The following is a 25,817-nucleotide window of genomic DNA, read 5'->3' on the forward strand; positions in this document are numbered from 1 at the left end:
AGCATAAGATTATTAGGTTAGCTCATGGTGGAGCAGAGCTCTCTGTACAATAGACCGTTGCCACCCACACAGTCTTGCAAATATTACTCTTTCTCTTTCTGTCTTTCTATATTTCCCTCCTTTATCCATACATACATAATATTTGCACTTTCACACATTGACTGTCACATCTGCTTTCTTGACAGAATGGCCAAAGCACCACTGAGGACGGAGTCACGCCTGCTGTCAAGGTACATACCATCTCTGTGACACACACCAGCAAATGTGATTCAACATCCCATAAATTAAACTGATGACACGACGTAACTCCTGCCCCAGAATTCTTTGATGTACATGACAGACTAAACAAGAGGCAACATTTCAGTGAAGTGCAAAATGCTTTTGTTAATCTTCATTTTTGGACATTTAGTAGAGCAGACATACACACAAGTGTGACTCTGACTTTAATTTATTCATTTAACAATTGCATCAGCAACCTTCAGAACACATTAGCAGGCTGGAGTTTAATGTGTTGACCAGTGTGTGGGCGAAGCAGATCGAGCCAGCCTAGCCATTGTGCATCATGATGCTTGTGGGTCAATAAAATAAAGCCATTGTGTGTATTATTACACCATGATGAATGTGTCTTGCTCGCCTGTCACTCAAAACACGCATGAAAGTCATCGGGTCAACCGTTTCCTGCCTCCTGGCCGGCCTTTGTGCTTCATTGTCCGGCTGTGAAACATGATCCTGTTTCCTCCCGCAGATGATTTCTGTCCAGCCATGAAGCAAAGGACAAGGCAAAGTTCCCGTCCCTAAGCTTTTTTTTTCTTTGACTTACGTCTTGTGTGGGCCAAAGTCTGAAGGGGATGTTTTTATCCCTTTTATATGTATGACAGAGGAAGAGCTGAGTTATCTCAATGGGAAGTAGTCAGCATGACAGGACCGCGATGGTCAACGACATAAACATTAGAAGGCCGACTAAAAACAGACATCTCTACTTGAATGCATTTATAGAATAAAAATAAAACTCAATACAAAACCAATTTAAATTATTTTAGTAAAATAGGCCGTATAACCAAAATGATTGTCTGTATACTAAATTTTTATATAGACATCCATCCAGACATTCCCTTCTGTCTAACAAGGGTCGGGTTAAACGGGTTATCCCAGATGACCTCCAGAAACACTTCTCACTTCCTCCTATGGGTTCCTGTCCTGTTGTTAGGCTTAATGAAACCTATAACCCATCAGATTAATATGTACGTAATACAATGAGTACAAAACCTTATGATTCAGTACTGATTTTGACTTGTATCTTAACTGGCCTCCACAGATCTGCTAACAATCGGTCAAAATTACATACCGGTAATTATCTCATTCCATGTAAGATGATGTTTAGATTGGACTGGTACATCTGTTGTCTTTTCATCACAATTTGACTCCATTAAGAGTAAATAATATATAATTCTAGACTGAGTACTAGTCATTAGCCCCATGTTTTTCCAATTTACAGGAGAGTATTTCAGTGTTCAGATCATTTATGTAACCTTGTTCATTAGGAAGTCCTCACTGACTGCCTTCTTTTCTACCTCAGAGTCTACAGAAGTGGTAGATCAGGTTTCTCAAACAAGATGGATGTAGAGACCCAATTAGCATATGATGCTGATGTTTCTTCTGATGCATATGTTGAAATGAAGTCAGAAGTCTTTTATTGATTTAAAAGGAAATGTTGTCACTCTGAGGCATTGGATCACGGCTGTCATGGGAGCAGGTAAAACCTCGATCCCGGAGCGTTCTGGCACCGAGCAGGCAGGGCGGTTGAAATCTGTCACGACAGCAATCGATGTCGAGCTGCAGTTTAGAGCCTGAGAATCTGATAATGGATGCTGTTATCTACTCTAGCCATGGGAGTAATCTGGCTCCTCCAGACCTGCTGAGGGGGTGGAAGTGAGGGGTAAAGGTAACGATTAAGACTGACGGAAAGAGTAAGTGGATGAACTAATGTTAGTTGAACCCTCTTTGGGCTTTTTTGTCTCTCTGCCCTTCTCTGTACATATGGTGTGAAAACCTTTGAGCATGCAAGAACAAATTACTTGACTAGTTGTACTGCTTTCATCCCGCCCCAAAGTTCTTCAGAGCTTTTAGCCTGATTGTAAAGGTGACAGTAAGGTAAGTCGCACTTTGAAGATGACTGTTCTCAAACCCAAGTGTCTTTTCTTTTTTCCCCGGAAACTTTGCTTCTTCCTTTTAATATGTCACTGTGTAATTTTATCAGTCAGATAAAAAGGTAACTCAGAGGAACCACTCACAACTTATTAGACACGCTGCCTTTCAAAAAGATGTTCCATCAGATGAAGGATCACAGGCAAGTTCAGAGAGAACACAATGTTTGAACTGCTTGTTTCGTCTCAGGAGATACCCGGTTAAGAATCAAATCAAACTGACAAATGGACATTTAGAAGGCTGAATAACTTCTATCAATGTTACTCACTTAAAGACAAAACCATCCTCTTCTCTTTCTGTTGCTCTTGTCTCTGTTTGGCCTCTTCCCCTCCTGTGATCATTTGTGTTCCATTTAAAAAAAAGATTCAAAAGGTTGAAAACCGATTCTGGCACAGCTGCTAACGACATGGGAGACGTACTGATGGGATGATCAAATAACAGAACACAGCCATTATAGCAGGGGGCAGCCACTTGACATCCCATGGGCCCAAACTGGGCAATGAGAGGCTTTTATCAAGACCACAAAGCCGTTTGACACAAAGGGAGAAACATAGATTACCTATTTTTAACTTCTGCCATCAAAGCGATTATTGGCCGCATATGTGAAATGGGACAGTCTAAAATTAGAACACTAAAACCCTAAAAACACACCTAAAAAGCAAGTGTTCTGAGATGACTGGCCGAAAAAGTGTACATTTGTTCTTTCGGCAACAAGCTCGATGAGGCCGCTGAGTTTAAATGTAAAGAGGTTCATTTGGTTGTCAAAAGTGTAAATAAATATAAAATGTCATATAAAAGCAGTTGTATATGATTTGGTAGAAGATGTCACCATTTTCTGTGGAAGTTGGATGTTTTCAAAGTGGCACTCCAAGTGGACTGAGTACATTTTCTAGAGATGTTTCATGTAAAAAATGTCATGATGGAAGACTTTTGCAATCTCTTTGACAGTGTCAGCCGCAGGGAGTGGCCCCTTGAACATATTTAGAACCCTTTTTTTGTTCACAATGCCAGAGAGAACAAGCATTGAGTCAATAGCATGAACTCCTTGGTCGAGAGAATGAACTGTTTACTCCTGGGAAAGAGGCGTTTGCTTGAGAAGAACCATTGAGTCAAGAGAACAAACAAACCCTAAACTGATTTATCAGAAATGGTGCAGCAGTGAAATGCCTTGTGAAATACATGAAACAAATATTTAGCACTCAAAAAAAGTCTTGCTTTTTGGGAGAAAAGGGTGAACTCCTAACTAATAAACCTCGGGGGAGAAAGCCAAAAAAGTTAATCCTTTTCCCATCGGACACTTCAGTCAGTGACACTTTTGTAGTTTTACTAGCGAGTTAGTGGTATCTGTGAATTAATGACAGAGCGCAAGGAGCATAACTGAGCAAGGGAGTTTTAATCCATACATCTGCAGTCCTTGTCAACAGTTTGCTCCTTCCATTCATTCTCTCCTCCCTAAGCAAGGGAGAAAAGAGAAAACCGTCAACAAGGTTTGCAAATGTATGGATCGGTGAGACTAATGGAAACGTCAGCCTCCCGCTAGCATAGTGTACCCTCCAGTCAGTCATCTGTCAACACCAACGGTGTCTCACAGTTCAGAGGGAAAAGACCCGGCATGCAGTAAACCAACAAGGAGGAAGTGGCAGAATAACTCAGTGCTGCGGACGCGCTCTTGGAATGTTGGGAATGAAGGGAATGATGCACACTTACGCACATCTCACCCTCATGGAAGTCCAATGCACCTTCCAGCTAATCCGTCCAGATCACAAATCGCAGGCCTCGCCATACGTTCATCAGCAGGGCTCAGCGCTGCCTCGGTGATGAGTGTTTCCAAGGCTGATTAAATATTGACCAACGGCCACAGAGTGTAGGTAGGGATTGCAGCTCACACCATGAGCTTTTTGACCTCCGGGCTTCCGTAGATCCCCACTTTGCGAGTCAGGAAATGGGAAAAGTCACGAAGTCAAGTCTCCATCGCCTTGCTGTGTGTTACTCTGTAACCTAAAGCTCCTCTGTGAATCTCTGTGTACACATGCATATTGTAGGCATGGCAACTGTTCTCTTTACTTTAAAAGCCTGACTTTTCGTTTGATTTATATGGCATTACTCATACATGATACATGCACATTCCACAAGGCTGTCTTCTTTCAACGCCTGTGTTATCACAATGGATGGCGATAAATGCGTATGCATAATCGGTCTGGATGTGTTAACACGCTGTTGTAAAATGCATTCGCTTCCATGCTTCCTGACCACAGGAGGCAGTGCTCACTGTGGATTCAAGCAAATGATAACCTGTTTGTTCCCGTGCTAAGATATAATTGCCCATGCAGTGCAATGCATTGAGAATTTATGCGTATTTAACAACAAGTACAGCTCCCGGCTTCTTTGTGAATAGGTTTGGTTGCTAAGTTACCACCAGCGACTCTAATTAAGACAGTAAATGGTTATCAAAGTTGGAGATTGTATTATACAAAGTGGTCTGCAGAGAAGCTGGAAATCATGAGAGGAAAAATACAGACCAAAAAAACACTTAACGCTCCTCTCCTCCCATGGAATGAATACTTCATGACTAAAGATGTGTGGCCATCTCATCCTCGAAGTGAGTTGGATGCAAAGATTGATATCAATCAAATCTTCACGCTGAAAATGAAGCCTTGCTTGGTTTGAAGACTGGAAAGAAGTACAACCACAGTTTATCACTACGCTGCAGCATTAATGGATTAAACAAACAAGATATGTCATATTACTCGGTGATCTTTATGGATATTACCCATGGACAAAACCAGGGTAGCTCTTTCCCCTTCATGTTAATCTCAGTAAAACAGCGTGTAGGCACATTTCTGTATTTCTTAAAGGGAAGTCTGTTCACGCGGCATTCGTTTCCTGCCCGTCTGCTCTCATTTTACATGACTGTTAATGACAGCATTAGTAGTCGTGCAGCAGTTGTTGGTTTGAGGGATTTCAGTTTGGTAAATTCCCTGAACTTCCCTTAATGGTTTTGAGGGCAGGAAGACAAATGAAGAAAAAGCAATGGGTGTCTTCATGTATTTATTTTTTTAATTTTGCCTAATGTCTCCTCTCTCCCGCACATAAGATGACTTTCTCTTTTGGCTCGCATCCCTGCATCCTTGTTCGCATTTCACCTCTTGGCGAGATGCATTAAAATGTTTTCATTCACCCCACTGCCTTCCATCTTTTTTTTGGGTTTTGCTGACTAATTGTGAAATTCATGTGAGTTTACTGGGCCTTTTGCATAAAACAGTTTCGCGACCCTGGCATGCCTGGAGGTCCTAGTGAAATTCACACTTGCACAGCGATGTTGCAACAATTCACAGCATTCAGAGTGCCTGATAGTTTGAGATTGCAACAAGGAAGCACATCCATCATTTTCCTTGTGTTTAGGAAATAACCTGACACCACAGAGAATGTGGTAATCCTGCTTATTCAACTTCTGTTCCTGCTCACATGTTTTCAAAGAATTCTATAAGGATTTCCAAATGCTTGTGACAATCCCGTTATTAAAATGTGAACAACTAGGTCATCGATGGAGATGCACATGGCTGAAATAGGTCAGCTCTTCACATTGATTCATCCCAATTGAAGTCAAATGACCACGTAATATCTACAGGAGAGCGGTGGTATCCCACACGGGAGATGAAAGCGCTGCACCTTGGGCTCGATTTTGTGTTTTCTTGTTGAAGCACGACATCGATAAACTTTTTTCGAAACATTTTGAAAACAAAAATCTGACCAGTATCCTATAATACGGCATATAAGTGTGAAACGCCACCAGAGCAGTAATGCACTATGTCGACATCTGCTTGGCAGTGACCCCCGGTAGGCAGTAAGTAAGGCCTGTATTAACAAGGTTTGGACACGCCTTGTAGCCTGATGGAGTTTAACGCTGCACATTCCACTGCAGACTTGGTGGGAGGGGTTGTGAGTGGGGGAGGGGGAAGAGGTAAGGAGGACAGAGCCGCCTGCCACTGACTATGTATCACTGGAAGGCTTCGGTCTAACATGCCCTGATTTAATTACCATCGGTTCCGTGTGCGTATTGTGTTGTGATTTAAAGGTGGGTGCCTGTCTGTCCATGTGTGACGTCTTGAACTCGGTTTAACCTGAATTGTAGCAGCTTTCCAGCTTTCCTGTATCTCAGCTGTGGGCTGTGTGTGTGTGTGCTGATTGTTTCTGTGTATTTTTGCACCCCCAAAGAAAATGTGACTTGGATTGAGAAAGGAGCGACAGTAGAAATAATAAAAATGTCAACCTTTATTTTAACAAGAGGAGGGATTGATGATGGCAGCACCATGGCGCCGACGGAGGTGACGTTTGTTGTGACCGTCGCAGATGCGGCCTCTGTGTACCCAGATGTGTGCGCATTAATGCATAAACACACACACACACACACACACACACACACACACACACAGACCCAGGAAGATAACAACAGTAAGCAGTGTGTGCCGTCTGGGATTAGCACCTTTGTCGCATTGTATTGCTGTCACCACTGTCGTTTAAGAGTTTGACGGCTTTGCCTTTGCCCACACTTTGTCTAGGAGGCAGCTGACAGATGTGCACAAACTAAGACGCACAAAAGCCCCAGTTATAGCAGAGGGACAGACTGCGTAGGATTAATCTCTGCCTCTAATGTAATAATGTTTGATTCTGTCGGACTCATCCTTTATCACCTCTGGATAAGACAGATGCGGCCACTGATTTCCCATTCTTTCAGGAGTCAGACAGTTAAAAGCCTCTGAGATGACCGTGTTGACGGAGGTTATTGCTCTTCGCTGTCCCACCTACTGTCACTGCTTCTACTTTGTCATTTTTTCTCCCTCGGCAACATGCATTATTACATTTTATACCCCAGCACTTCCTTTTATTTCCTTGCCGATGCAATTAGCTGCCTAGTTAGCAATTTCTCCAAAGAGGTGAGAGACCCTCATAAAAGACGAGCGTGCAGGAGTTCACTTTTTCGACTATCATTTGAATCTCAAATATCTCAATGGTTCAGAAAACAAACAGTATTTCAGCAAATGTTGTTGTTTTGGTTACATGCCGGAGGATTATATTTGCATAAGATGGATTTGGAGATTAAAGTATCCAGTTGTGCTGCTTCAATATGACTCGGGATTGAAAGTGAAAGTCTTTAAATGACACATAAGGTAAAGATGGATGTTGATGGGATAAAGATGCAGGATAAAGAAAAATGTTCAAGAATAAGTTTGAATTTGCATTTGAAGACCTGTGTACTTCATATTTCTGCTGCACACTTCTACTGGAAATCTGTACATTTGTAGAAGCCTGGTGTTCATGTCAAACATTACCATAAATTGGTGCCAGAATATCCTGATTAAATCGGTCATCGTGGATTACGATGGTTCTGCAGCTTCAACCTCATAAAATAGTATAAAGTAATTACTCTACAGTTCTTCTACCAGTCAGAAACACTGCATGCCGGAGGGATCGGTGGAGCCGGCATTGTCACAACATGAGCAAAGGTTCTGGACAGAGCAGCGGTTTGTAGACTCCAATTCAGCTCAGGGCCACAGAGGCCGTGTCAGACTGGATTAAGAAACTACAAGCTCACTAAAGAGGAGAAGCATTGGTCTTTGGAGAAAGATCAATAGAGCAGGATGCCACAGCTAGACTTGATTCTATGCCTCAAACAAAATTGTGGTGATGCATTTCTAACCCCTTTTAGGATGGAAGCGTTAAAGCCACCAGAAGCTGTTCATTTCTGTTTCTGTCTTCAGCCAGAAAATCAACATGTCCTGTCTTGTGCCTCCTGTCTCTTTTTCACTAGCAAGATTTGAGCACCACTAAGCTGCCATTGCTTTATTGGGCAGCAGTGGCTCAGTGGTGGAGCGGGCGGTAGAGCGCTCCAAGATCGACGGTTCGATTACCGCTCCCGCCCAAAAAACACCCGGAGTGTGAGCTGACAGTGGGAGGTGTCAGCTCACCTCTGAAGCACTGTTGAGGAACCCTTGAGCAAGGCGCCGTCCCCCTCACAAGATGCTCATTTGGGGCGCACCAAGAAGTAGCTGCCCACCACTCTACCTCGCATTGGATGCTTACAGGCCCCCTTGTGTGTAGTTGTGTGTATTACAGGGTCCTGTACACACTAATATGCATGATTGTGATTGACTAACATATTACAGAGTGCATTCTCAATTTTCCCTTTGGGGATTATAACAGATTACAAAATTAAAAAGAATTTACTCATGTGATTATGCACAGCTACATAGACTAGCTCAATGACTGCTCACAGTTGTGTGTACTGTATTTATGATGAGATGTGAACACTGTGCACTTGATCACATTTGGACATTTTCCACATAGGTAGTGTGTGTATGCAGTATTTGGGAGAAAATATCCAACAAGAGTGTCCCATTGTTGGCAAAATGACCGGTGGCTTTCATGTGGGTGCGGAACCTTTCCTCCTTTATGTTAAGCCACATGTATTTTTTTTTGCCCACATTGCCAAGACATACGGTGCGGAGAACAAAACTAGAACACTTACCTTGGCTGGTTCAGGTTCCTCCTGGGTAGCGGGGTCCTTACATTTTTCAAATTCGTCATAAATTTGGTTAAAATTTGTTCAAAGATGATGAAAAATTTTGGTCCACTCTATGAATGGGACAAATAAATGGTGTGATCATGGTCATTCCATGAGAAATCTGGATTCATGCATTTTGATACTGTTATTGAATGTCTCCAATTCAGTGGAGTCACAGAAGAGAATCTATTCCTTATTATATACTGCACGAACATCGTATGGAGTGTCTTGATTCACTGCTCTTTAACCTGGTCTTCCAAAATCTAGATAATCTTCAACCAGAGACCTAACCTAAGTTGAAAAGTGTGTTAAAATGAAGTATTTATGTTTAATCTAATTTTCATTTAAGGATTAGCGTTGAATAGGCTGTTGCGTTTACATATTAATAGAAAGTGACACCGTGTTTACGTTCTGCACCGCCACTAAAATGAACAGATTGCAGTAGTCATAGCTCTGCCTTTGGAAAAAAAGAAGGGACACAGGATGAGGCTAAGGGAGAAGGTGGCGAGGATGATGAGAGAGGAAGAGCAGGTGCTGCCCACTGTAACCAGAATAGGATCAGCATTATGTCGCTGTGCTGTTGGACACGAGCGAGACTCTCCTGTGAAACAATGTAGGCCTAATTGCCACGGAGAAGTGTGTTCTTTGGTGGCAACTGTGGAACCTATGGGTGCAAACACAACACAAACCTATAATGGAAATATTGAGTCATAACATATTATTATTGCCTGACACATTATTATATAACACATCCCACTGGCATTTGATTAAAGATATTATCTGATTTTTGCTTTCCAAGTGTCTTAAACTGATCGATGAAAACCATTTTTTTGGCTTTGTCTTCCACATATCCACCCTGATGGACATTATTACAACTGTGAGCTGTTTGTAAGTCATTTTTCCCAGAAGGGTATTACTAACAAACGATGCATCATCCCAGTGCTTCAGTTTACCACTCGATTCCAAGCTCACCAACGTGTGAAACTCCAGGGCAAAGAAAAAAATTAATCAATGTTATTTTTTACAAAATCAGTGTCTGTCATTGCCAATTGTTTGAGACTCCTGTTAAAACTTAATAGATTCATCATTTTTTAATCTGGTGTTACGAGGCAAACGACTGCCAGTTGAGTCATTATCACACTTCATACTCTTCCTGCTTGGCAAGAATGAATAAACTGCATCTGTATCATCATGAATTTATTTGAGCATCCAAACGTACTCTGATGCTGACGTAGTGGAGGCAAAATTATTTACTAAAGAAAACAAATCTTTGAGTTTGTACTCATAGAACTCTACTAGATGGTTTATTGACAAGCTTTAAATATTTCCACTGACCTGCAAATATCTAGTCTGCACAAGCGTGCCACTTCCTGGAAACTGATCTCAAGATTTGATAGCAAATCATAAAATGATAGTGCTTTTATGAGTTAATGAAAGCAGCTCAAGGCCTGCAGAGCCACAGCTACGATTAGTCTGGTCCCTTCTTTTGCAAAAAGCTACCTTGTTTGAGAAAAGAAACAAGGTATACAATCAAATATTTACTCCTCATTCAGCCTGATTACACTTTAAGTGCTTAATTTGTTGGAAGAATGCTACACGATTTTTCTTTGATCCAACAATAGAAACTAGTGTACCTGTAAGTTTATAAAACTTTATGTACACTGAGGGCTTGTGAAAGTGGAATTGCCACAAATACTTTAACATCACTACTTTAGAGGATTGTTTTGCACAAGGTTTATTAACTTTTAATAACATTTAGACTTACAACTTTAGAACTATGTAAACTATGAAAGCTTGATCTTGCTGAGTCCTCCTGTTCTTTTCAGAGTATTCCAAGTATTTTCATGATAAAAAGTTTTTTAAAAGTAGATTTACCTTGGATGTAAAATAAATATAATTTATTAATGGTGGAGGAGATAAAGGTGACTTTGCTACTGGTTATATGTCACGTTGACCATCCCTGGTGATAAGTCTGCATTCTGGCTAAGTGGTGCACTGAGTGGACTCTGGTTTACCAGCAGCACTGTAGACGATGATGACCGAAAGGGAACCCTGATGACGCACACACACACACACACACACACACACACACACACACACACACACACACACACACACACACACCATAGCTGTCCAAATGAGAAAAAGCACTGAGGCTTGAAGATGCCCCCTTTCCTCACCGTCACAACCCTTCATCATTTTGCTCTGTACAGTTTGTCCTGTTCTCCTTTTCCCTCGTTATCTTTCATCACTACTCCGAAGCGCTCCTCTCTAAAGTCTAATTCATCATCATGACTTGTAGGCAAGAGGGAACCCTGCTGTTTAAATTATTTTTTTTTTGAGGAGGTGACCTTAAATGTCCCATCCAGTTCGATCCTGTTCAGCTTTAGCTCTGAGCCAACTGTCTTTTACTTTCAGTGAAGTTTGTCACTCAAAGGAAGACTGAATGAACTATGGCTGAAAACCTTTTTCTACTCCTGATTGCTGCTTTTTTTTGTCCCCAAAATTTTGTTTGGTATTGTGAGTCCTAACGGGGTTATGTAAATCCTTTGAGTATTTTAACCCGTGTCTGGTTCATCTGTTATATATTAACAACTCTTAGTGTTCTGCCTCTGAGTGGCAAGTTAGTCAGTTAGGAGTGTGGAGTGGAAAATTAGTCTCTGTACGCATGTCCAACTCTGTCACACACTCACACAAACCACACACACACACACACACACACACACACACACACGCTCATCTAATTTTCAGGTTGCAGTAAAAAAAAATCTATTACCTAGGCTTATCTACATGCAGGCACAGGCATACAAAAGTGCACACACATACATGCAAATCCTCGCTCACATCTTGCTACGTGTGCTGCAGAGAGTTGTGTTTATGCTCATATACAATCAAGCCTTTCAAAAAACATTTAACACAAATTAAAATGGGCCTTTATTCTATGCAGCAGCTAACAGACCTTGTTACAGTATAATAGCCTCTACAAGCCCAGAGGGTGTGTGTGTGCGTGTGCAGTTTACTCGAGAGAAGTTAATCAGTGTTGATAGTGGGCTGTGCATTGTGTGTCTATGTGCTGTGTATGTTTTTGGGCGTTGCTGGTGTTTGATTGAAGCGTCTGTGTCCTCTTATCTATGTTTTTCATCAGCAGACGTTGATGTTAATGGCAGCAACAGTTGAGGTGAATTGGGGTGATTGTTGGCACACGCACACACACACACAAAGCGCAAACACAGGGAGATGGTTTACTGCCCAATTACCCAGACTGCCTCAGTGCTAGAAGGGGCCTCTAAATCCTTGGCTGGTATTGTGCTCTTCTAAGTCGTACGGCAGAGATGTGGGCATGGAAATAACAGTCTGCTGATTATTTTCATTTTATTCAATAAAATACCAAAAGAAATTTAAAAATTGCACAAAACATTCTCCTTCAGAATCATGATGGACAAAAAAGAGATGGAAAAAGCAAATATTGAACAGTTTTCCTTGAAAGGTAGGTCAATAATCAAAATATTTATCTCTTGGGTTAATCAGCTTCTTTTGGCTGCATGTTTGACATCCTGACTCCATGCAATGTCATTACAACAAATTCCTAGGTGGGCGTGTAACTGGAAACAACATTTTCAATTAAGTTATGATTATAATTTTAAAATCGCTTTCCACCTCCAAAAAACAGTCTCACGGCCCATACAATTCAACAGCGGTAGAAAGACAGCAAACAGACTAATTGGATGACTATGTCATGCTGACCTGCTTTATTGATACAGATTTATTAAGTTTTTTTGCATGGGTAAATCTTGGGCAAATAGGGTATAAACTTTATAATCAGCATTTTTTAATGCTGATTATTAATAGTCAGCATTTTTTAATGCTGATTATTAATAGTCAGCATTTATCATAACCAGCAGTTCCTGGTTTGCCACTGATTAGCAGATGCTTCGTGTCTTGGCTCAGATCTCTAGCTTGGGGTCAGAAAACAAGGTAACCAATGGCACACAGGAAACAAAAGGTTCACAAAATTAAAGTATTAGTTAAAGTTCTATGTGTGTGCGTGTGTGTGCGCATGCATGCATGTGTGTACTGGCAAAGTCTGTCCAGATATCAATGAGTGTCATCATTTAAGACTAGATTTGAACCAGACCACCCCTCAGATTCATGATCCATCCATCTATTCACTTCATTCCCCTCCTCCATCCATTCATGACTGCTATGGGCCCTAGTTGTCATGGTTACTGTGTCCTTGCGCCGTCGCTAAGCCTTGATTGCAACTTATGCAGCTCGTAGCATAGTGGTTTATGGCAAAACATACTTGCACATGCAGTATAAAGTCACGCTGGACGTCAAGCAGGGATTTCTATTCATTCGTGATGTTTGGCTTCAGTTGCAACAAACAAGCGCACACACAGGTACATGAGCACCAATGTGATTACATTGCCCTGAGAAAGAAAAAGCCTCATCAACATTCCTGTGTGTGTACATTTGTCTTGGATACTGGAGTCATAAGTGACAATGCTGGCCTTCAAAGGCCATCATAATATATTGCTTCTGGGTTAGATGCAGATGAAATCATTTCCGTGCAGAATAGATTGTGTAGGGAGAATTATTGCATCAAATCGCTTATGAAATTTGATTTTGAAGGCATAGAAGTACTCTTATTCATGGGAATATAGGCTGGTAAATGTTACCTGAAAGCATCATGTAAAATGTTTCCTGCGTGCTCATGTGGCCTTGCCTCTGGTTCCAGTTCGTGTCTTAAAATGAGGATGCTGGGAGAAAGGGAGATGGAGTAACACAGTTGCCATAGTTTCACACTTCCCCCTCTCAGCACCGATTAAGGATAAATGTTCTGACCAGTTCCTCTTATGCTTTGTAGTTCTCATTAAAATGGATGTCAATGGTTTTCTATGCTCTGTCCATTCCTATGTTTCTCTCTTGAGCTCATCAAACATCTATTCTTCTAATTCTATCTTTCCCTTTATAAAGGACTGGTTTATCATCTCAGGTCAGAGTCTTGCCTTTTGTTGTATCTGTGTGTGTTTTTCGTTTATATTTCTCTCTCATCTGTTTCTCCTTCTCAGCAGTTTGAAGTATTTTACCCCCAGGAGCTTATAACCCTTGACCTCTGGTTGCCATAGCAACATTGTCAATTCAGATATGCTGCAGAATTCATTTCAGTCAGTTTATGTATACTGCTACAGATCCTTTAATTCTCCCCAGTAAGGTAGTCATAATGCCAAACAGGGAATGAGTATGAACACCCTCTTATGTTAATGGTACACAAAATTGGATATTCTTTGGATACAAAACCCTTGAGTTGAAAATCTTACTTAAAAATCAGATTCCAGATCTGTTTTTGTTTTTTAATAACTGTAATTCTTTCACCAGAATGTAAATTATAATAGTAAATGTACTCTTTATGGTCAAGAGCGGTGTAATTCCTCATCTAAGGTGTGCGAGTGTAAAGACACAGAGCTTTAATACAATGTGGGCTTCGGGGGAATTTTTTTCACATTGATTTTTACATTGTCTGATATTAGCGGAGGCGATTCTCCATTTCCTGAATGAACAAAGCAAATAATGGTACGTAGTACTCTTGCCAATCTATAACATTTACAGCAGCTTTGGATGGTAGTCTAGTCACCTTGTCTAAGTTAAAGCCACTGAGAATTCACCCAGCCATGCACCACAACACTGCAGAGCACTCAGCTTAACCGTTTTAGTTCAATTTCATCAACTCTGTGTTCTGTCACAGCAGGCGAATGATGTTTCATTTGTCGTGGGAGTCCATGCACAGTATAACAAGCACACATGGTTGTAGTCCCCATAAAACTAAGTGTAACGGACAAGACTGTGTAAGTACAATAGTGGTTACTAGATTAACGATGGGCAAGTCCTTACTGAGGTCTAGGGATTTTTGGAAATGCTAAGTCTTTCAAAGGAGTTCTGAAGATATGCCAGATGATTCCCCTAAGATTCAACAGAGACCAGAACAGAAGTAAAACCTGTTGGGCTTCTATTTATGAAGTACCCCAAATTAGTGACAATGCAACTGTTTCCCACATTGTCTTTAGCATACTGTCAGTGCATAGTGCTCACAGCTTGTTCACTTGCCACCAAATGGCCAAAACAACTAATAAGGCAATAATCAAATTCAAACAAATGCATCCTTTGAAACTTGAAGACTTCATGAAAATTCATGAAGAAGTTCATACTTGGAGCATCACCTTTTTAACATCTCATGAGCACCCGAAGAAGCAAACAAAAAATCTGTCAAATTACCCTTATACCACATGTTTTAAACATAGAGCCTAAACCTTTAAACTGTTTCCTTGAGAACAATTAATCATCTGCTCTTATATATACTTGTCAAATATGAGCAGTACTAACAGATAGCATTGTTGTACCCAAAGACTGACCTCATCAAGCATGCACGCTTCCTAATCTAAAACTGTATCCACTAAAAGAGGTGGGTGCACAAACCTTAACAACATACAGTCACCTCCAGATGACATGATAAAACATTTTAGGCAAGAAGTTAACACTCTTTGCATTCAAGCTCTGAATATTTATTTTTGGGTTAACTGTCAATTTCAACTGAAATCCATCCATCAATGACGGGTTCATGTTTTCTCAGTTTAAATATCTGGTGTTTGGGACACAAAAGGATTTAGTGACTTAATAAAAACAGAATATTGATGGATTGGAAATATTATTCCGGATTATGTCTTAATTATCATAGAAGAACCTGAAACTGAGAAGGATTGTGTTTTGTTTCCTCACATTGAGACCTTTTAATTAGCAGAAGGAGCAGGCCTTCGTTCAGAGTCGGCCATGTTGCACCGCACTGTTTCTATAGTATCCCAGAACAGATAATCCAGAGTGGGGGGTGAGGGAGTAACGTTCATTTGGTTGTGCAACCTCACCTTTAGATGCCGTAAACCTCTATACACTGGACCTTTAAACCCATCGTGCATTCTCTATCCATTTATATTCTAGTGAGCCTGAAACAGGGGGGCCGGTTGGCCCTTATATGGACAATTAAGGCAGAATGATGATGTGGTGGCTCCAAACTTGGTGGTTATGTCCTGTTAAATCTTTGATCACCAGTGTGCCGGCAGTGGAGTTCATATTAGATTGATAGGACATGTTGTAGAACAAACTAGAAGGCTATCATGCCTGTAAATTACATGCTCAGAAGGGAAACACAAGTGTTTTTATTGAAGTCCATGTGTGTTTTGCAATCTTGGCAAGTGGTTAGCTTGATATTTAAGGAAAGATCAGAACCACGACAGGGAGGAACAGGAAGTATTGACGAAGCTTCAAAGCTGCTATTTCAGACTCTCCGTGGCTGGTGTGAAGAATTTGAACCAGGAGGGTGGGAATAGTTACGTGATGACAGAGAAACAGGATTTGCACGAGAAGAAGCTCAAGATGTTATTGTTTGTGTCTTGATCGGTTGTGTATTTCTGTCTAGCTGTCAGGCGCTACAGTCTGTACATGGAAATGAGTGCTGCACTTTTCCACAGCAGCGAGCCAGCTTAGTTAAACTGTGATGATCTCATTGTTTGTACTAGCAGCATCCACTCTTTCGTCTCTTCCTGTGCCTCATCTATCTCTCCCACACTGCCAAAAAAAAAAAAAGAGTAGATAATATACAAGAAATGCTGAATTTGAGGTTAAAATTACGTAATGGTAGCAAAATATCAGTCCATACAGCGAGATAGATTTTTTATATCTCAGGGAATCTTAAAATAATGATTCAGTCTAAAAATAAGTTGGCTTGATAAAGAGCTAGTGAATTAGTCATGTGTCCAGGTCTAAGATTTAAAATCTTGGCAAGTCTAGAACAGTGAGCAGTGTCCTTTATTTATTTTACCACTTCCTGCCATTTCTGTCTCCATTGGACCATTCCTGCCAATATGGATATTACTCAAAGTCATTATGGCCTTATGTGAGCTGGTGGAAAGCTGTGCTACCTATCATCTTACTACTATTCTCACCAGTGCTATTAATATTACATGTGCCACCGCAGGATTTCCTGTAGCATCTCTGCTAATCCTATGCTTCCTCTGGTACCTTTCCTGTTGCATCCACAACTATTTTATCAGAGATATTTTGATAGAAAACGTGTATCTATAATAGTCAAGATTCACTGAATGCTAAAGATTAGATTTTCTATTTGGTTCAGTGTGTTCCATGGTTGAACGGGCACAATTGTGTTTTTTCTTGTATCTTTATCGTATTTGTAAAACTTGGTGCCGTTGGTAAGTGTATGTTGTGAATTTAATTATAACAGCAGATGAGACAGATGGCACAGGCTACTAAAGGATGTGTATAATTTGAGCCTCGGCTGAGGTGTCAGGGCCCAGAACATGTTACCTCGTAAGTGTGACGGCCTGTGAATAAGCACAACCTTCTTGTCCACAGATGAAGCTCCAGTTTCTCATCGTTACTTGGGATAGTGTAGAGATGATCACATGAAATAGTGATGGATTAGGGTTCCAAATCTTTTCTTGGCTGTGTATCTTGAGTCTGTTCTTTTGAACTTGACCTTTCTATATGATGTTCCATTAATCTGTTTCCCCTCCTGTCTGTCCAAGGCTAAACCAGTATTAAAGCACCATGATGGGATGTCCCAGGATTGCATTGAGACAAGGTTAACGTCCATCCGCAGAAGTGCCACTTCCCAGTTCTTCCACCTTGTCCTTTTTAAACCAGCCTGTTAGTTATGGCTGTCATATAAGGTGTTGTTAGGCTGCAAAAAGAGAGTGTGAGAACAAATGGAACAGGGAGAGGACAGATGGAGATAGTGTTGGGCGAAGGGAAATAAGGTGCATCATACGAACAGCCTGTTCATCAAAGGGGAACAAAGATTGAATGGGAAAGAAGCAGGCTGAATGAGTGAGTCAGCCCTGCCCTTCGAAATTTAGCAGCAGTCTTCAGCAGCTACCTTCGAAGTTAGTTTAGGGATGATGAAAATGAAGAAAGACTTCTTTTTTTTCTTGTATCTGCCAGTTTTGGATGTCTGGCAGCAATGCCGACACTCCCAGACACTGGTGCACAAGAGTGTGGGCAATGCACACACAAATGCAAACTCATTTCATCAACTAGATGTCCACCAACTTGTATCAAAGCCAGCAAGCATCTCCCACAAAATACACGATTCAATTCGAAATCTGTCACCTGTTGCTTTACAGCATCATATGACGACTCACATGTTTCAGCGTGCCAGCACATTTTAAAATGCTTTCAAGCCTGGCTTTTTTCAGTGAATATTTTTTTCCCCATATGAAGGTTAAGTCACACGAGGCATTAAACGTTTGTCATGCTGTTGTATTACAGTCGTCTCCATTTCGAGTCACGTCTTCCTAAATTAATCACTAAATGTAATTAGATGTTTGTATTTGTAAATCACAGCTCCATGATGATTGCTATCTTGTGTTGTTCCTTTCTGCTGCATGATTAGCAACAAGTAATAATGTTTGAATTAATTACAGTACTGGCTTTATTAGGGGAAGCTTGTTCTGTTTTTTGTTTTGTTTTTTGCAATCTAGACATGTTTTTTCCGACTGTGGATACTGTATTTTAATAAGGCTCGTTAAATCTCTCTGTTCTTATGAAATCCACTGAGTTTACAATTTGGAAAACATTGTAATAGTACGATTTTGGTCTGATTTCTCGTGACGAATAGTACATTGGGGTAGTCATCCCAATTATTTAAGAACCAAAGACAAAAAGTCGCCCTTCCCAAATTGTAGAGCTGCTGTAATTTCTCAAATCATTGATTTGTTGGTGGTAGAGCTTCATTCTGCCGCTACATGGCCTTTTTCACATGGTGCATCATTCTAGCATGTATGTTTGTATGTTTGGATAAAGAAATAATCTGAAGTATTTTCACACGGCAACATTCATTTGCTCTCTTCCTGTATCCCGAGGAATGGAAATGGACGTTTTGCTCAGAGTGGCTTAACATTTTGTACAATATAAGATTTACCAAATAATCCAGAATTTATTTGTGTGATTGGATGATAATGATTTTTTGTGACGCTCTAGCAATAGTTTATGAAGATTATTGGATTATCATCAGAAATAAATCTAGTAGGCACGACTTGAAGTGCTTAATATCTGTCGGTTTTATTATTAAGTGTTTCCCTAAAAATGTCCATGCTGGCATGTTATTTTTGATGTACTGCCTACATTATGAAGAGTCTCTTCAGTTAATTATGTAATCTGAGTGATAGTCCAAGTAGCGCTGCGGAGCACAGAATGTGTCTTTGTGTGCTCACACTGAAAAAAGTCGATGTAGAATATTTGTTTTCCTACTAATGAGACTGGGGTTCGGTTTGTTGGATGGATGTTGAGGCTCCTCTGTTTCCCTCAGTCTGCATTCATCATTTATGCATTTAATTCTGGACATAGGGTGTATTCCCCCCCCTCCCCCCATCTTTTTGAGCTGTCACATTTGCAAACATACAGGTGCAGCTGCTCTTTGTTTTCCAGGAAAGAAAGCGAGACACACGCTTGATCTTTTATGAGTGTTTCTTCTAATGCCTCCTGTTAGGCCTCCAAAGTACTCCTTCCCCAGATTTTAATCTGTATAGCTTTCACTGCTTCTTTTCAAGCATCACTGCAACCGCTTCCATACTCCCTTAAGGCTGCTCTTTTTTGTCACTCATGCTGTTTTGTTCCGTGGCAGTGAGATTCGCAGAGGTCACGGGTTGACAGTGTCGACATACCGTAGCTTTGCAGAAGTTCCGGCCTCAAAATGCTGTTCTGCGGAGCCCTGACCGCTGGCCCCTCTGTAGCCCTGCACTGGCCCCTTGTGTTAACCAAAGAGCATTACACTATGACTAATAGAGGTGATGTTCTTTGCTTGTCGTTTTAGCTGAGATTTAATTGTGAGTGCGAGAATTTCACTTTCAACAAAGAAGAATGCAAATTTCACACATGATCACATGTTATAAGAATTCTGAATTTTGTCGAGGTTTTACCAGTTTGCAATCGGGTCCCTCCCCTTCTTTGTGAACTTGTACTGTTGCCAGCAGGAGCTCTGTAATCACCAACACTGAATACAGGTGGCATAATTATGCAAATTAAATGTTTTGTTCGACTTCAGTTCAGATTGGGTAAAGTTGTTTAGTAGACTTCTCCCCCTTTTTCCTCTCACTTCATTTAATTTTTTTTCTCCAATGATGACACACTTCCACTTGATCTGCAACCAACTTCACTTCCTATTTTGCTGCATGTGTATGGTGATGTCATAATGGCACTGACCACAGGAGAGATAAGCTGACTGACACAGAGGTGAATTTGTAAGACTGTGACATGGAAGTATCCGCACACAGACATGTGGAGGCTCTTATTCCGCACCAAAACCCGCACAGCAGAGGCAAGTTGATGCTTTGTTTTATTGCTTTTGTTTGTCTTTTACCTCCAATTCTGTGAGTGTAGGTGGTGCCTGGGTGATGGATGTTTTTAGGGGTTGGGGAGTTGCCTGAAGCTTCTGCAAAAAGAGTAGGAGTGGGAGCAAGGAGAGGTTACCTTCGTACAGTTGGATATGCTGCCGAGCTGCCATTGTCTGAGCTGTGAAGTGCCAAAAAACATAGGAGGATGTATTTAACTTCCACCTCCTCAAACCCTGAAACGTGTTGTGCATAGTGTAGCTGACTTATTGGAAGACAAACCTTTGTCTTTTCATTTTGCTGGCACATCTAACACTTTGTTATAGTTTGGAGGATTTACCTCCACAAGTGCCATTGCAGACTCGTGATAAAGTATCGTCCATGTTTTGTTGGTAATAAACTGAAGTTCAATCAAAAGTGAATGAAGTAAAGATGATTTTTAAATGCAGAAGATGATCAGCCGTCAATCAGAAAGTCTTTGACTCTGCAGAAGATTAAACAAGATAAACCCCCCTTGGAGTCCAGACACTAATGGTGGTGGTGGCGGCTTATGGCTCTGCTGAGGCTGATGAAAAGATGGTGAGTCTGTGAAGACTGTATGCCGATGGGGAGTGGAAGGGGCACGCATGACAGCAGCAGACTTTCCTTACATAGAGGATGTTTTAAAGGGCATTAGCATGATGATGAGGCTAACAATGAAGATGGTTTCCTTTAATGTCAGACAGACATGAGCAGTTATTGAATACAGCCAGTATTTCAATTTGTGACCCCAGACAATGTCAGTCGGCACTATATTTCTCTTTTACATTAATACCATTGGCCTACCTCGTTTCACCTTTTTTGTTGTCAACTCAATGAATTAGATAAATGCTGCTCTGCTAAAATTAAAAAATATTAAACACTCCCCACTGGTGCATCGCACAGGCTGAAGTTATGGAGCAGTCAGGAAGTGCAATCAGTTCAAGAAAAGAGGAAGTTGGAGGAAAGGGAGCTTTCCTGTCAGCAGTGAGGCAACCTTCACCATTGTGCTTTTTTTAATCGTGCGTGTGTGTGTGTGTGTGTGTGTGTGTGTGTGTGTGTGTGTGTGTGTGTGTGTGTGTGTGAGTTCTGCTTTCTTATGCAGTATTTCTTTAAAATAGGAAGAAGCCTTTGTTGTAATGCAATACAAAATGCATTATTTTATGTTGATTATTTCAATGTTATCACTGAAACACAACCCATCACCTCAAATTTTACCCTAACCCCCCCCCAGAACGAGTCTCATATCACCTGGATAGAAAAGGACTTTGCCGGTTTTAGAGCCCAGGTAAGTTCTCACCGCTTCTACTGCGTTGCTTTAAGTCAGAACAATCTACACCTCCACCTTGCTGAGCAAACACAGTCCTGCCTGTTATAATTGTAGTGCTGCTCTCAGTATTATCTCTGCCTTTTAACCACTTCAGGCAAACATACTTGCTTTTTTTCCCTCTGGCAATCGAATCCACCAATCACGTATCGTTTTGGATTTTAATGCAGCTTAATCAAGTGAAACTAGGGTCTGCTGACAGTTTGATTAATCTCCCTTTTGGTCAGAAAAATCAGTCGACTCATGCGCTCGATTTACAAGGGTATGCAGTGGCCAATCCCCTCTCAATAAAGAGGATATATATGTGTAATGAAGTGAGAGATGGAGTAAGAACGAGGGTGAGAGAGGTGCTCAGGGACCGGTGAGAGCCTTTTTAAGACACAGGATGAGCAGGATGAGCAGGAATAGACCATTCTGTGAAGGAAGGGGGGGGGGGTAATGGCTGGCCTCGGACAGGAAAGTCTCTGTCATCTGCAGGGGGTGAGTTGTCGGAATCGTCTCTGTGTTGACACCAAGCAGGGGACTCCCCCGTCCTCTCTCTGCCTGCCTCCCCTCTTCCTCCAGTTTGTGCTTTGTTGAATTGTGGGTAAAGGGAAGCTGGGTTTTGCAGTCACACCACCTTAACATTACATGACAGAAGCGTATTGTATGATGCGGCAAAGTTCTACCTCTCTTCCTCTTTTTGGTGCTATTTTAATGGCCATCCGTCAATCCGCCTCTGTTTCTCTGTGACAACGGTGTGTCATGTTTAGCTGCTCTTGTGTTTGTGACACTTTGGGTGCAGGACTGTGAGAATAAAAGCATGCTCTTCCTTCCTGCCCCCTTCGCTTCCAGTTTGCTTCAGCTGCAGTCAGTCACTGAGGACACACAAAACTAATCAGACCTGCACGAAGAGAAAGAGAGGGAGGAATAACAAAAGGAGAAAATGAATGTGTTAATTAACATTTATAGCTGATGCCCTGGCAGATGTCCTCCGCAGAGAGAGGAGATAAAGAACGGAGGCTTTAAGGGGATTTCTTTTATTTACCTTCTTTCCACAGAATAAATTCTGACATGACTTCATAAATGAGTCTAAAGTGAACTTTATGGTGAGATGAGAGGAGCTGAAGATGATTTATGTGAGGCAGTGCGGTGTTTGCATTCTTATGGACCAAGGTAGGATGGTAAATCAGAGGATTGGACAATGCTGACATGGAGAAAAACAAGAAAAAGTTCAACCTGAGCCGCTTGCTGACCCTGTACCTGCCCAAAAAGAGCAAAAACCTTCACTGTCACGGCTGCAGGTCTCCGACAGCAGCAGGCAGCAACGCCGAAGATTCACCTGCTGTAAGGAACAGCTGGACGGTAAAGAGATTTCTCCTGGTGTTGAACGGTATCCAGAGAGCTGTCAGCTTTACACTTGGTTTTAATGAACAGAGAAGTGGTTTAATACTGCAGGCTGTTAGCGGTTGTTGTTTAGGAAGACGTGCAGCTGAAAGCCTGCATGTTCGACCAATTCTGATTTCCTGTTGTCAAATGAAGTCCCACGCCACAGAGCCTGAGGCGACGGCTGTCAGTGTTGAAAGTTAAGAATCCATAGTACCGATTATCCAGATGACAGATGAATAATTTAGTTTAAATTCACAACTTGTGTTTCTGAATGGATTCATGTTTATTCAGTGAATCAAACAACAGTTTTTGATTGTTAGAAAACTGAAACATGCAATCTGGAGGCAACAAAAACTTTTTTCTCACTGATTATTTTCTCCAAAGAATTGTAAACAATGAAGGATCTTTAATCAACAATGATGTAAAAAATAGAGGAAGTAGGAACGCTACAACAAGTTATTTGTCATTGATAAATTATCACAAATGACTGCAAAAAAGCAGGAGTAACAATTTAGTCATCCAGTCACTTTTTTTTATAATAAACTAATCAGTACTTTATTGATTTATAAATAATCAATGTTGCTTCGATATTTTCCCTTAGCTGCTGACAAAGGTTGTGTCTCCTCCTCAGCTTCATGTGTTTCAAAGTTTCACCTCTCATTTGCATTGCATTCTGATGGCTTTCGTTGCATCTGCAGAGGTGAAATTCAAGGGAAGTGAACTGCGCAGCACACAACATGTTTTTTAATGAATCGCTGAAAGTAGTTGTAAACCTCTTGGGTGGATTTGGGAGGAAAACAACAAAGGATTCTGCTTCACCGCGAAGTGAGGGTGTGATATTCGTGAGATTGTGCGTACAAACACCTGATAACCTCGCCTCTAAAAAAAGAGACTTGTTGTCGATGTTGCTGCTCGCTGCGGATTGGGCGATTGCCATGGGATGAGCTGTGGATGAGGTTGACATCAGGGTCAGCAGTTGTAGAAGTGCCAGCGCTACACCCTGCAAACACACGAGTAAAGCAACAGAGCTCTTTATACGGTATATCACATGGTTTGAAAAAGACTGTCGCATGTTCATAATGTTCTAGAAACCACTTAAAACACACATGAAGCACCCGGGGAGGCGTGATCGCTCACTCCTAGAAACACATATCTCATTTTTGACTCTGCTTCCTCTTTCTGATGTACTGTATTTTATTTTGATGAAGTGGGATTTACAGCAGAGACACTCCTGTATTGTCATTTTCTGTTACACACAGTCCACACAAAACTGAAAGGAAACGGTTTTAACCATTTGTTTGGCAATCATCTACTTCTTTAAACCTTTTGCTGTCCATTTTGCTCTCCTTAGGAAGATGGAGACATCAAGGAGATCAACATCACCCACGTGGTCAAGGAGGGCTCAGAGAAGGCAGACGCCTCCCAGTTTGAACTGCTCAAAGTTTTGGGACAGGGGTCATTTGGCAAGGTAACACACACACACACACACGTACACACAGAGTCTCTGCCACTCCCTTCCTTTGCACTTTTCCTCACCCTCCTTTCTCAGAATCGTCACCTCAGATCTGATGTAGTGGGGCTTTGTTGGGTTTCCGTTGTGCTCATTGCAGGTGTTTCTGGTGCGAAAGGTGACCCCTCCCGATGCCAACCAGCTGTATGCTATGAAAGTCCTCAAGAAAGCTACACTCAAAGGTAACGCAGCCTGCATTGTGCTGTCAGGTTGGATGACGGTTGATCCGCAGCTGATCTGATCATCTGAGAGAAGACAAATGTTTGATATTCACACACCCGCCTCCAGCTCCTCGAAATATAAGTGCTTGCTGCTTTTATCTGATCATATTTGTGTACGCCTTACATAAAAAACAAAAAATTATATTTTCATGTGGCATTTTATTGTCCTGAAAAAGATAAATAGCTTCTTTTTTTTCTAGTAGAGTCAATCCTCATTATTTTGTAATGTTTCCTCTTTCATTTTTGAGATGGATTTATTCCATTTGAGTGGCAGCGCCCTCGCTTTGATGTAAAGACAGTACAGATACGTAGCTTTATGTTAGCATGATAAGAGCCACTGCAGGTTACAGGTGAGGGTTTTTTTTTTGTGACTTGTGTGCACAGATGGAACAACCCTCTTGATATACATCGGGGCATGAACTTTTTTTTTTTCACTCCGTCTCTCCCCTGAATGATGTGAAAAGTTCTATCCAGGTCTTCTTTCTATAGAGCCTGAAATTAGACCTCTTTACCACTTAATTCCGCTTTCAATCTGTAAAAAACAATTGTAAGAGGGTGTAAAGCACTTATTTAAGACCATTACTGAATACAGCATACCCCAATATGCACTTCAGTCATTCTAACTAATATTCAGTATATCAGTTTGGTTGTGATGTGTTCAAATTCAACACCCTAAAGTGTCACTGATCTGCTGTTCTTGTCTTATTACTTTCAGCCTCAGATAATCATTGTGAACTATCAAAGTATTGATCATTTATTGCGCTAATCATACACTGTAGTACACTGTACACTGTAGTGAATAATGATGCATTTTCCACCTGATGCAAGTCTGTTTGCATTCTTACTCTTTTACTTGTCATCCAGTGAGAGACCGTGTGAGAACCAAGATGGAGAGAGACATCCTGGCAGATGTCAACCATCCATTTGTCGTCAAACTGCACTATGGTGAGTCAGCCGGTGGCTTCACCTCACAAAGCCGTTTGTGTTTTATTTTATTGGCCCATTTGATTTCATTACAGTCTTATTGCTTTGAAATCCAGATGTGTTTTCTGATGTACTGTTGAATCTTATTTGATTTATAGCATTCCAAACTGAAGGGAAGTTATACTTGATTCTGGACTTTCTCCGAGGAGGTGATCTCTTCACTAGACTCTCCAAAGAGGTGAGGACATTTTTTTTTAAATCCCTTGTGTTTTGGCTGACCGAATAG

General features: G+C 41.2%; 1 protein-coding gene across 4 annotated transcripts in view; it reads left to right on the plus strand.

Annotated features, from left to right (window-relative positions):
- The window catches only part of rps6ka1 (ribosomal protein S6 kinase a, polypeptide 1), a 37,950-nt gene that overhangs the window by 5,490 nt on the left and 6,643 nt on the right, over window positions 1–25,817 (plus strand). Inside the window, exons 1-6 of one of the 4 annotated variants that reach the window (XM_068338101.1) lie at window positions 20,054–20,150; window positions 21,416–21,469; window positions 24,228–24,344; window positions 24,487–24,568; window positions 25,472–25,552; window positions 25,690–25,769. In XM_068338101.1, the coding sequence (XP_068194202.1) occupies window positions 20,109–20,150; window positions 21,416–21,469; window positions 24,228–24,344; window positions 24,487–24,568; window positions 25,472–25,552; window positions 25,690–25,769 (456 nt within the window). In that variant the 5' untranslated portion in view covers window positions 20,054–20,108. Of the gene's footprint in view, window positions 1–185; window positions 231–20,053; window positions 20,151–20,669; window positions 20,743–21,415; window positions 21,470–22,018; window positions 22,853–24,227; window positions 24,345–24,486; window positions 24,569–25,471; window positions 25,553–25,689; window positions 25,770–25,817 lie in introns of those variants that run through there. The other 3 variants (XM_068338100.1, XM_068338099.1, XM_068338098.1) reach the window with 3 other exon arrangements.

This window comes from Antennarius striatus, chromosome 17 (genome assembly GCF_040054535.1).
Source record: "Antennarius striatus isolate MH-2024 chromosome 17, ASM4005453v1, whole genome shotgun sequence".
In the NCBI taxonomy this organism is placed as follows: Eukaryota; Metazoa; Chordata; class Actinopteri; order Lophiiformes; family Antennariidae; genus Antennarius; species Antennarius striatus.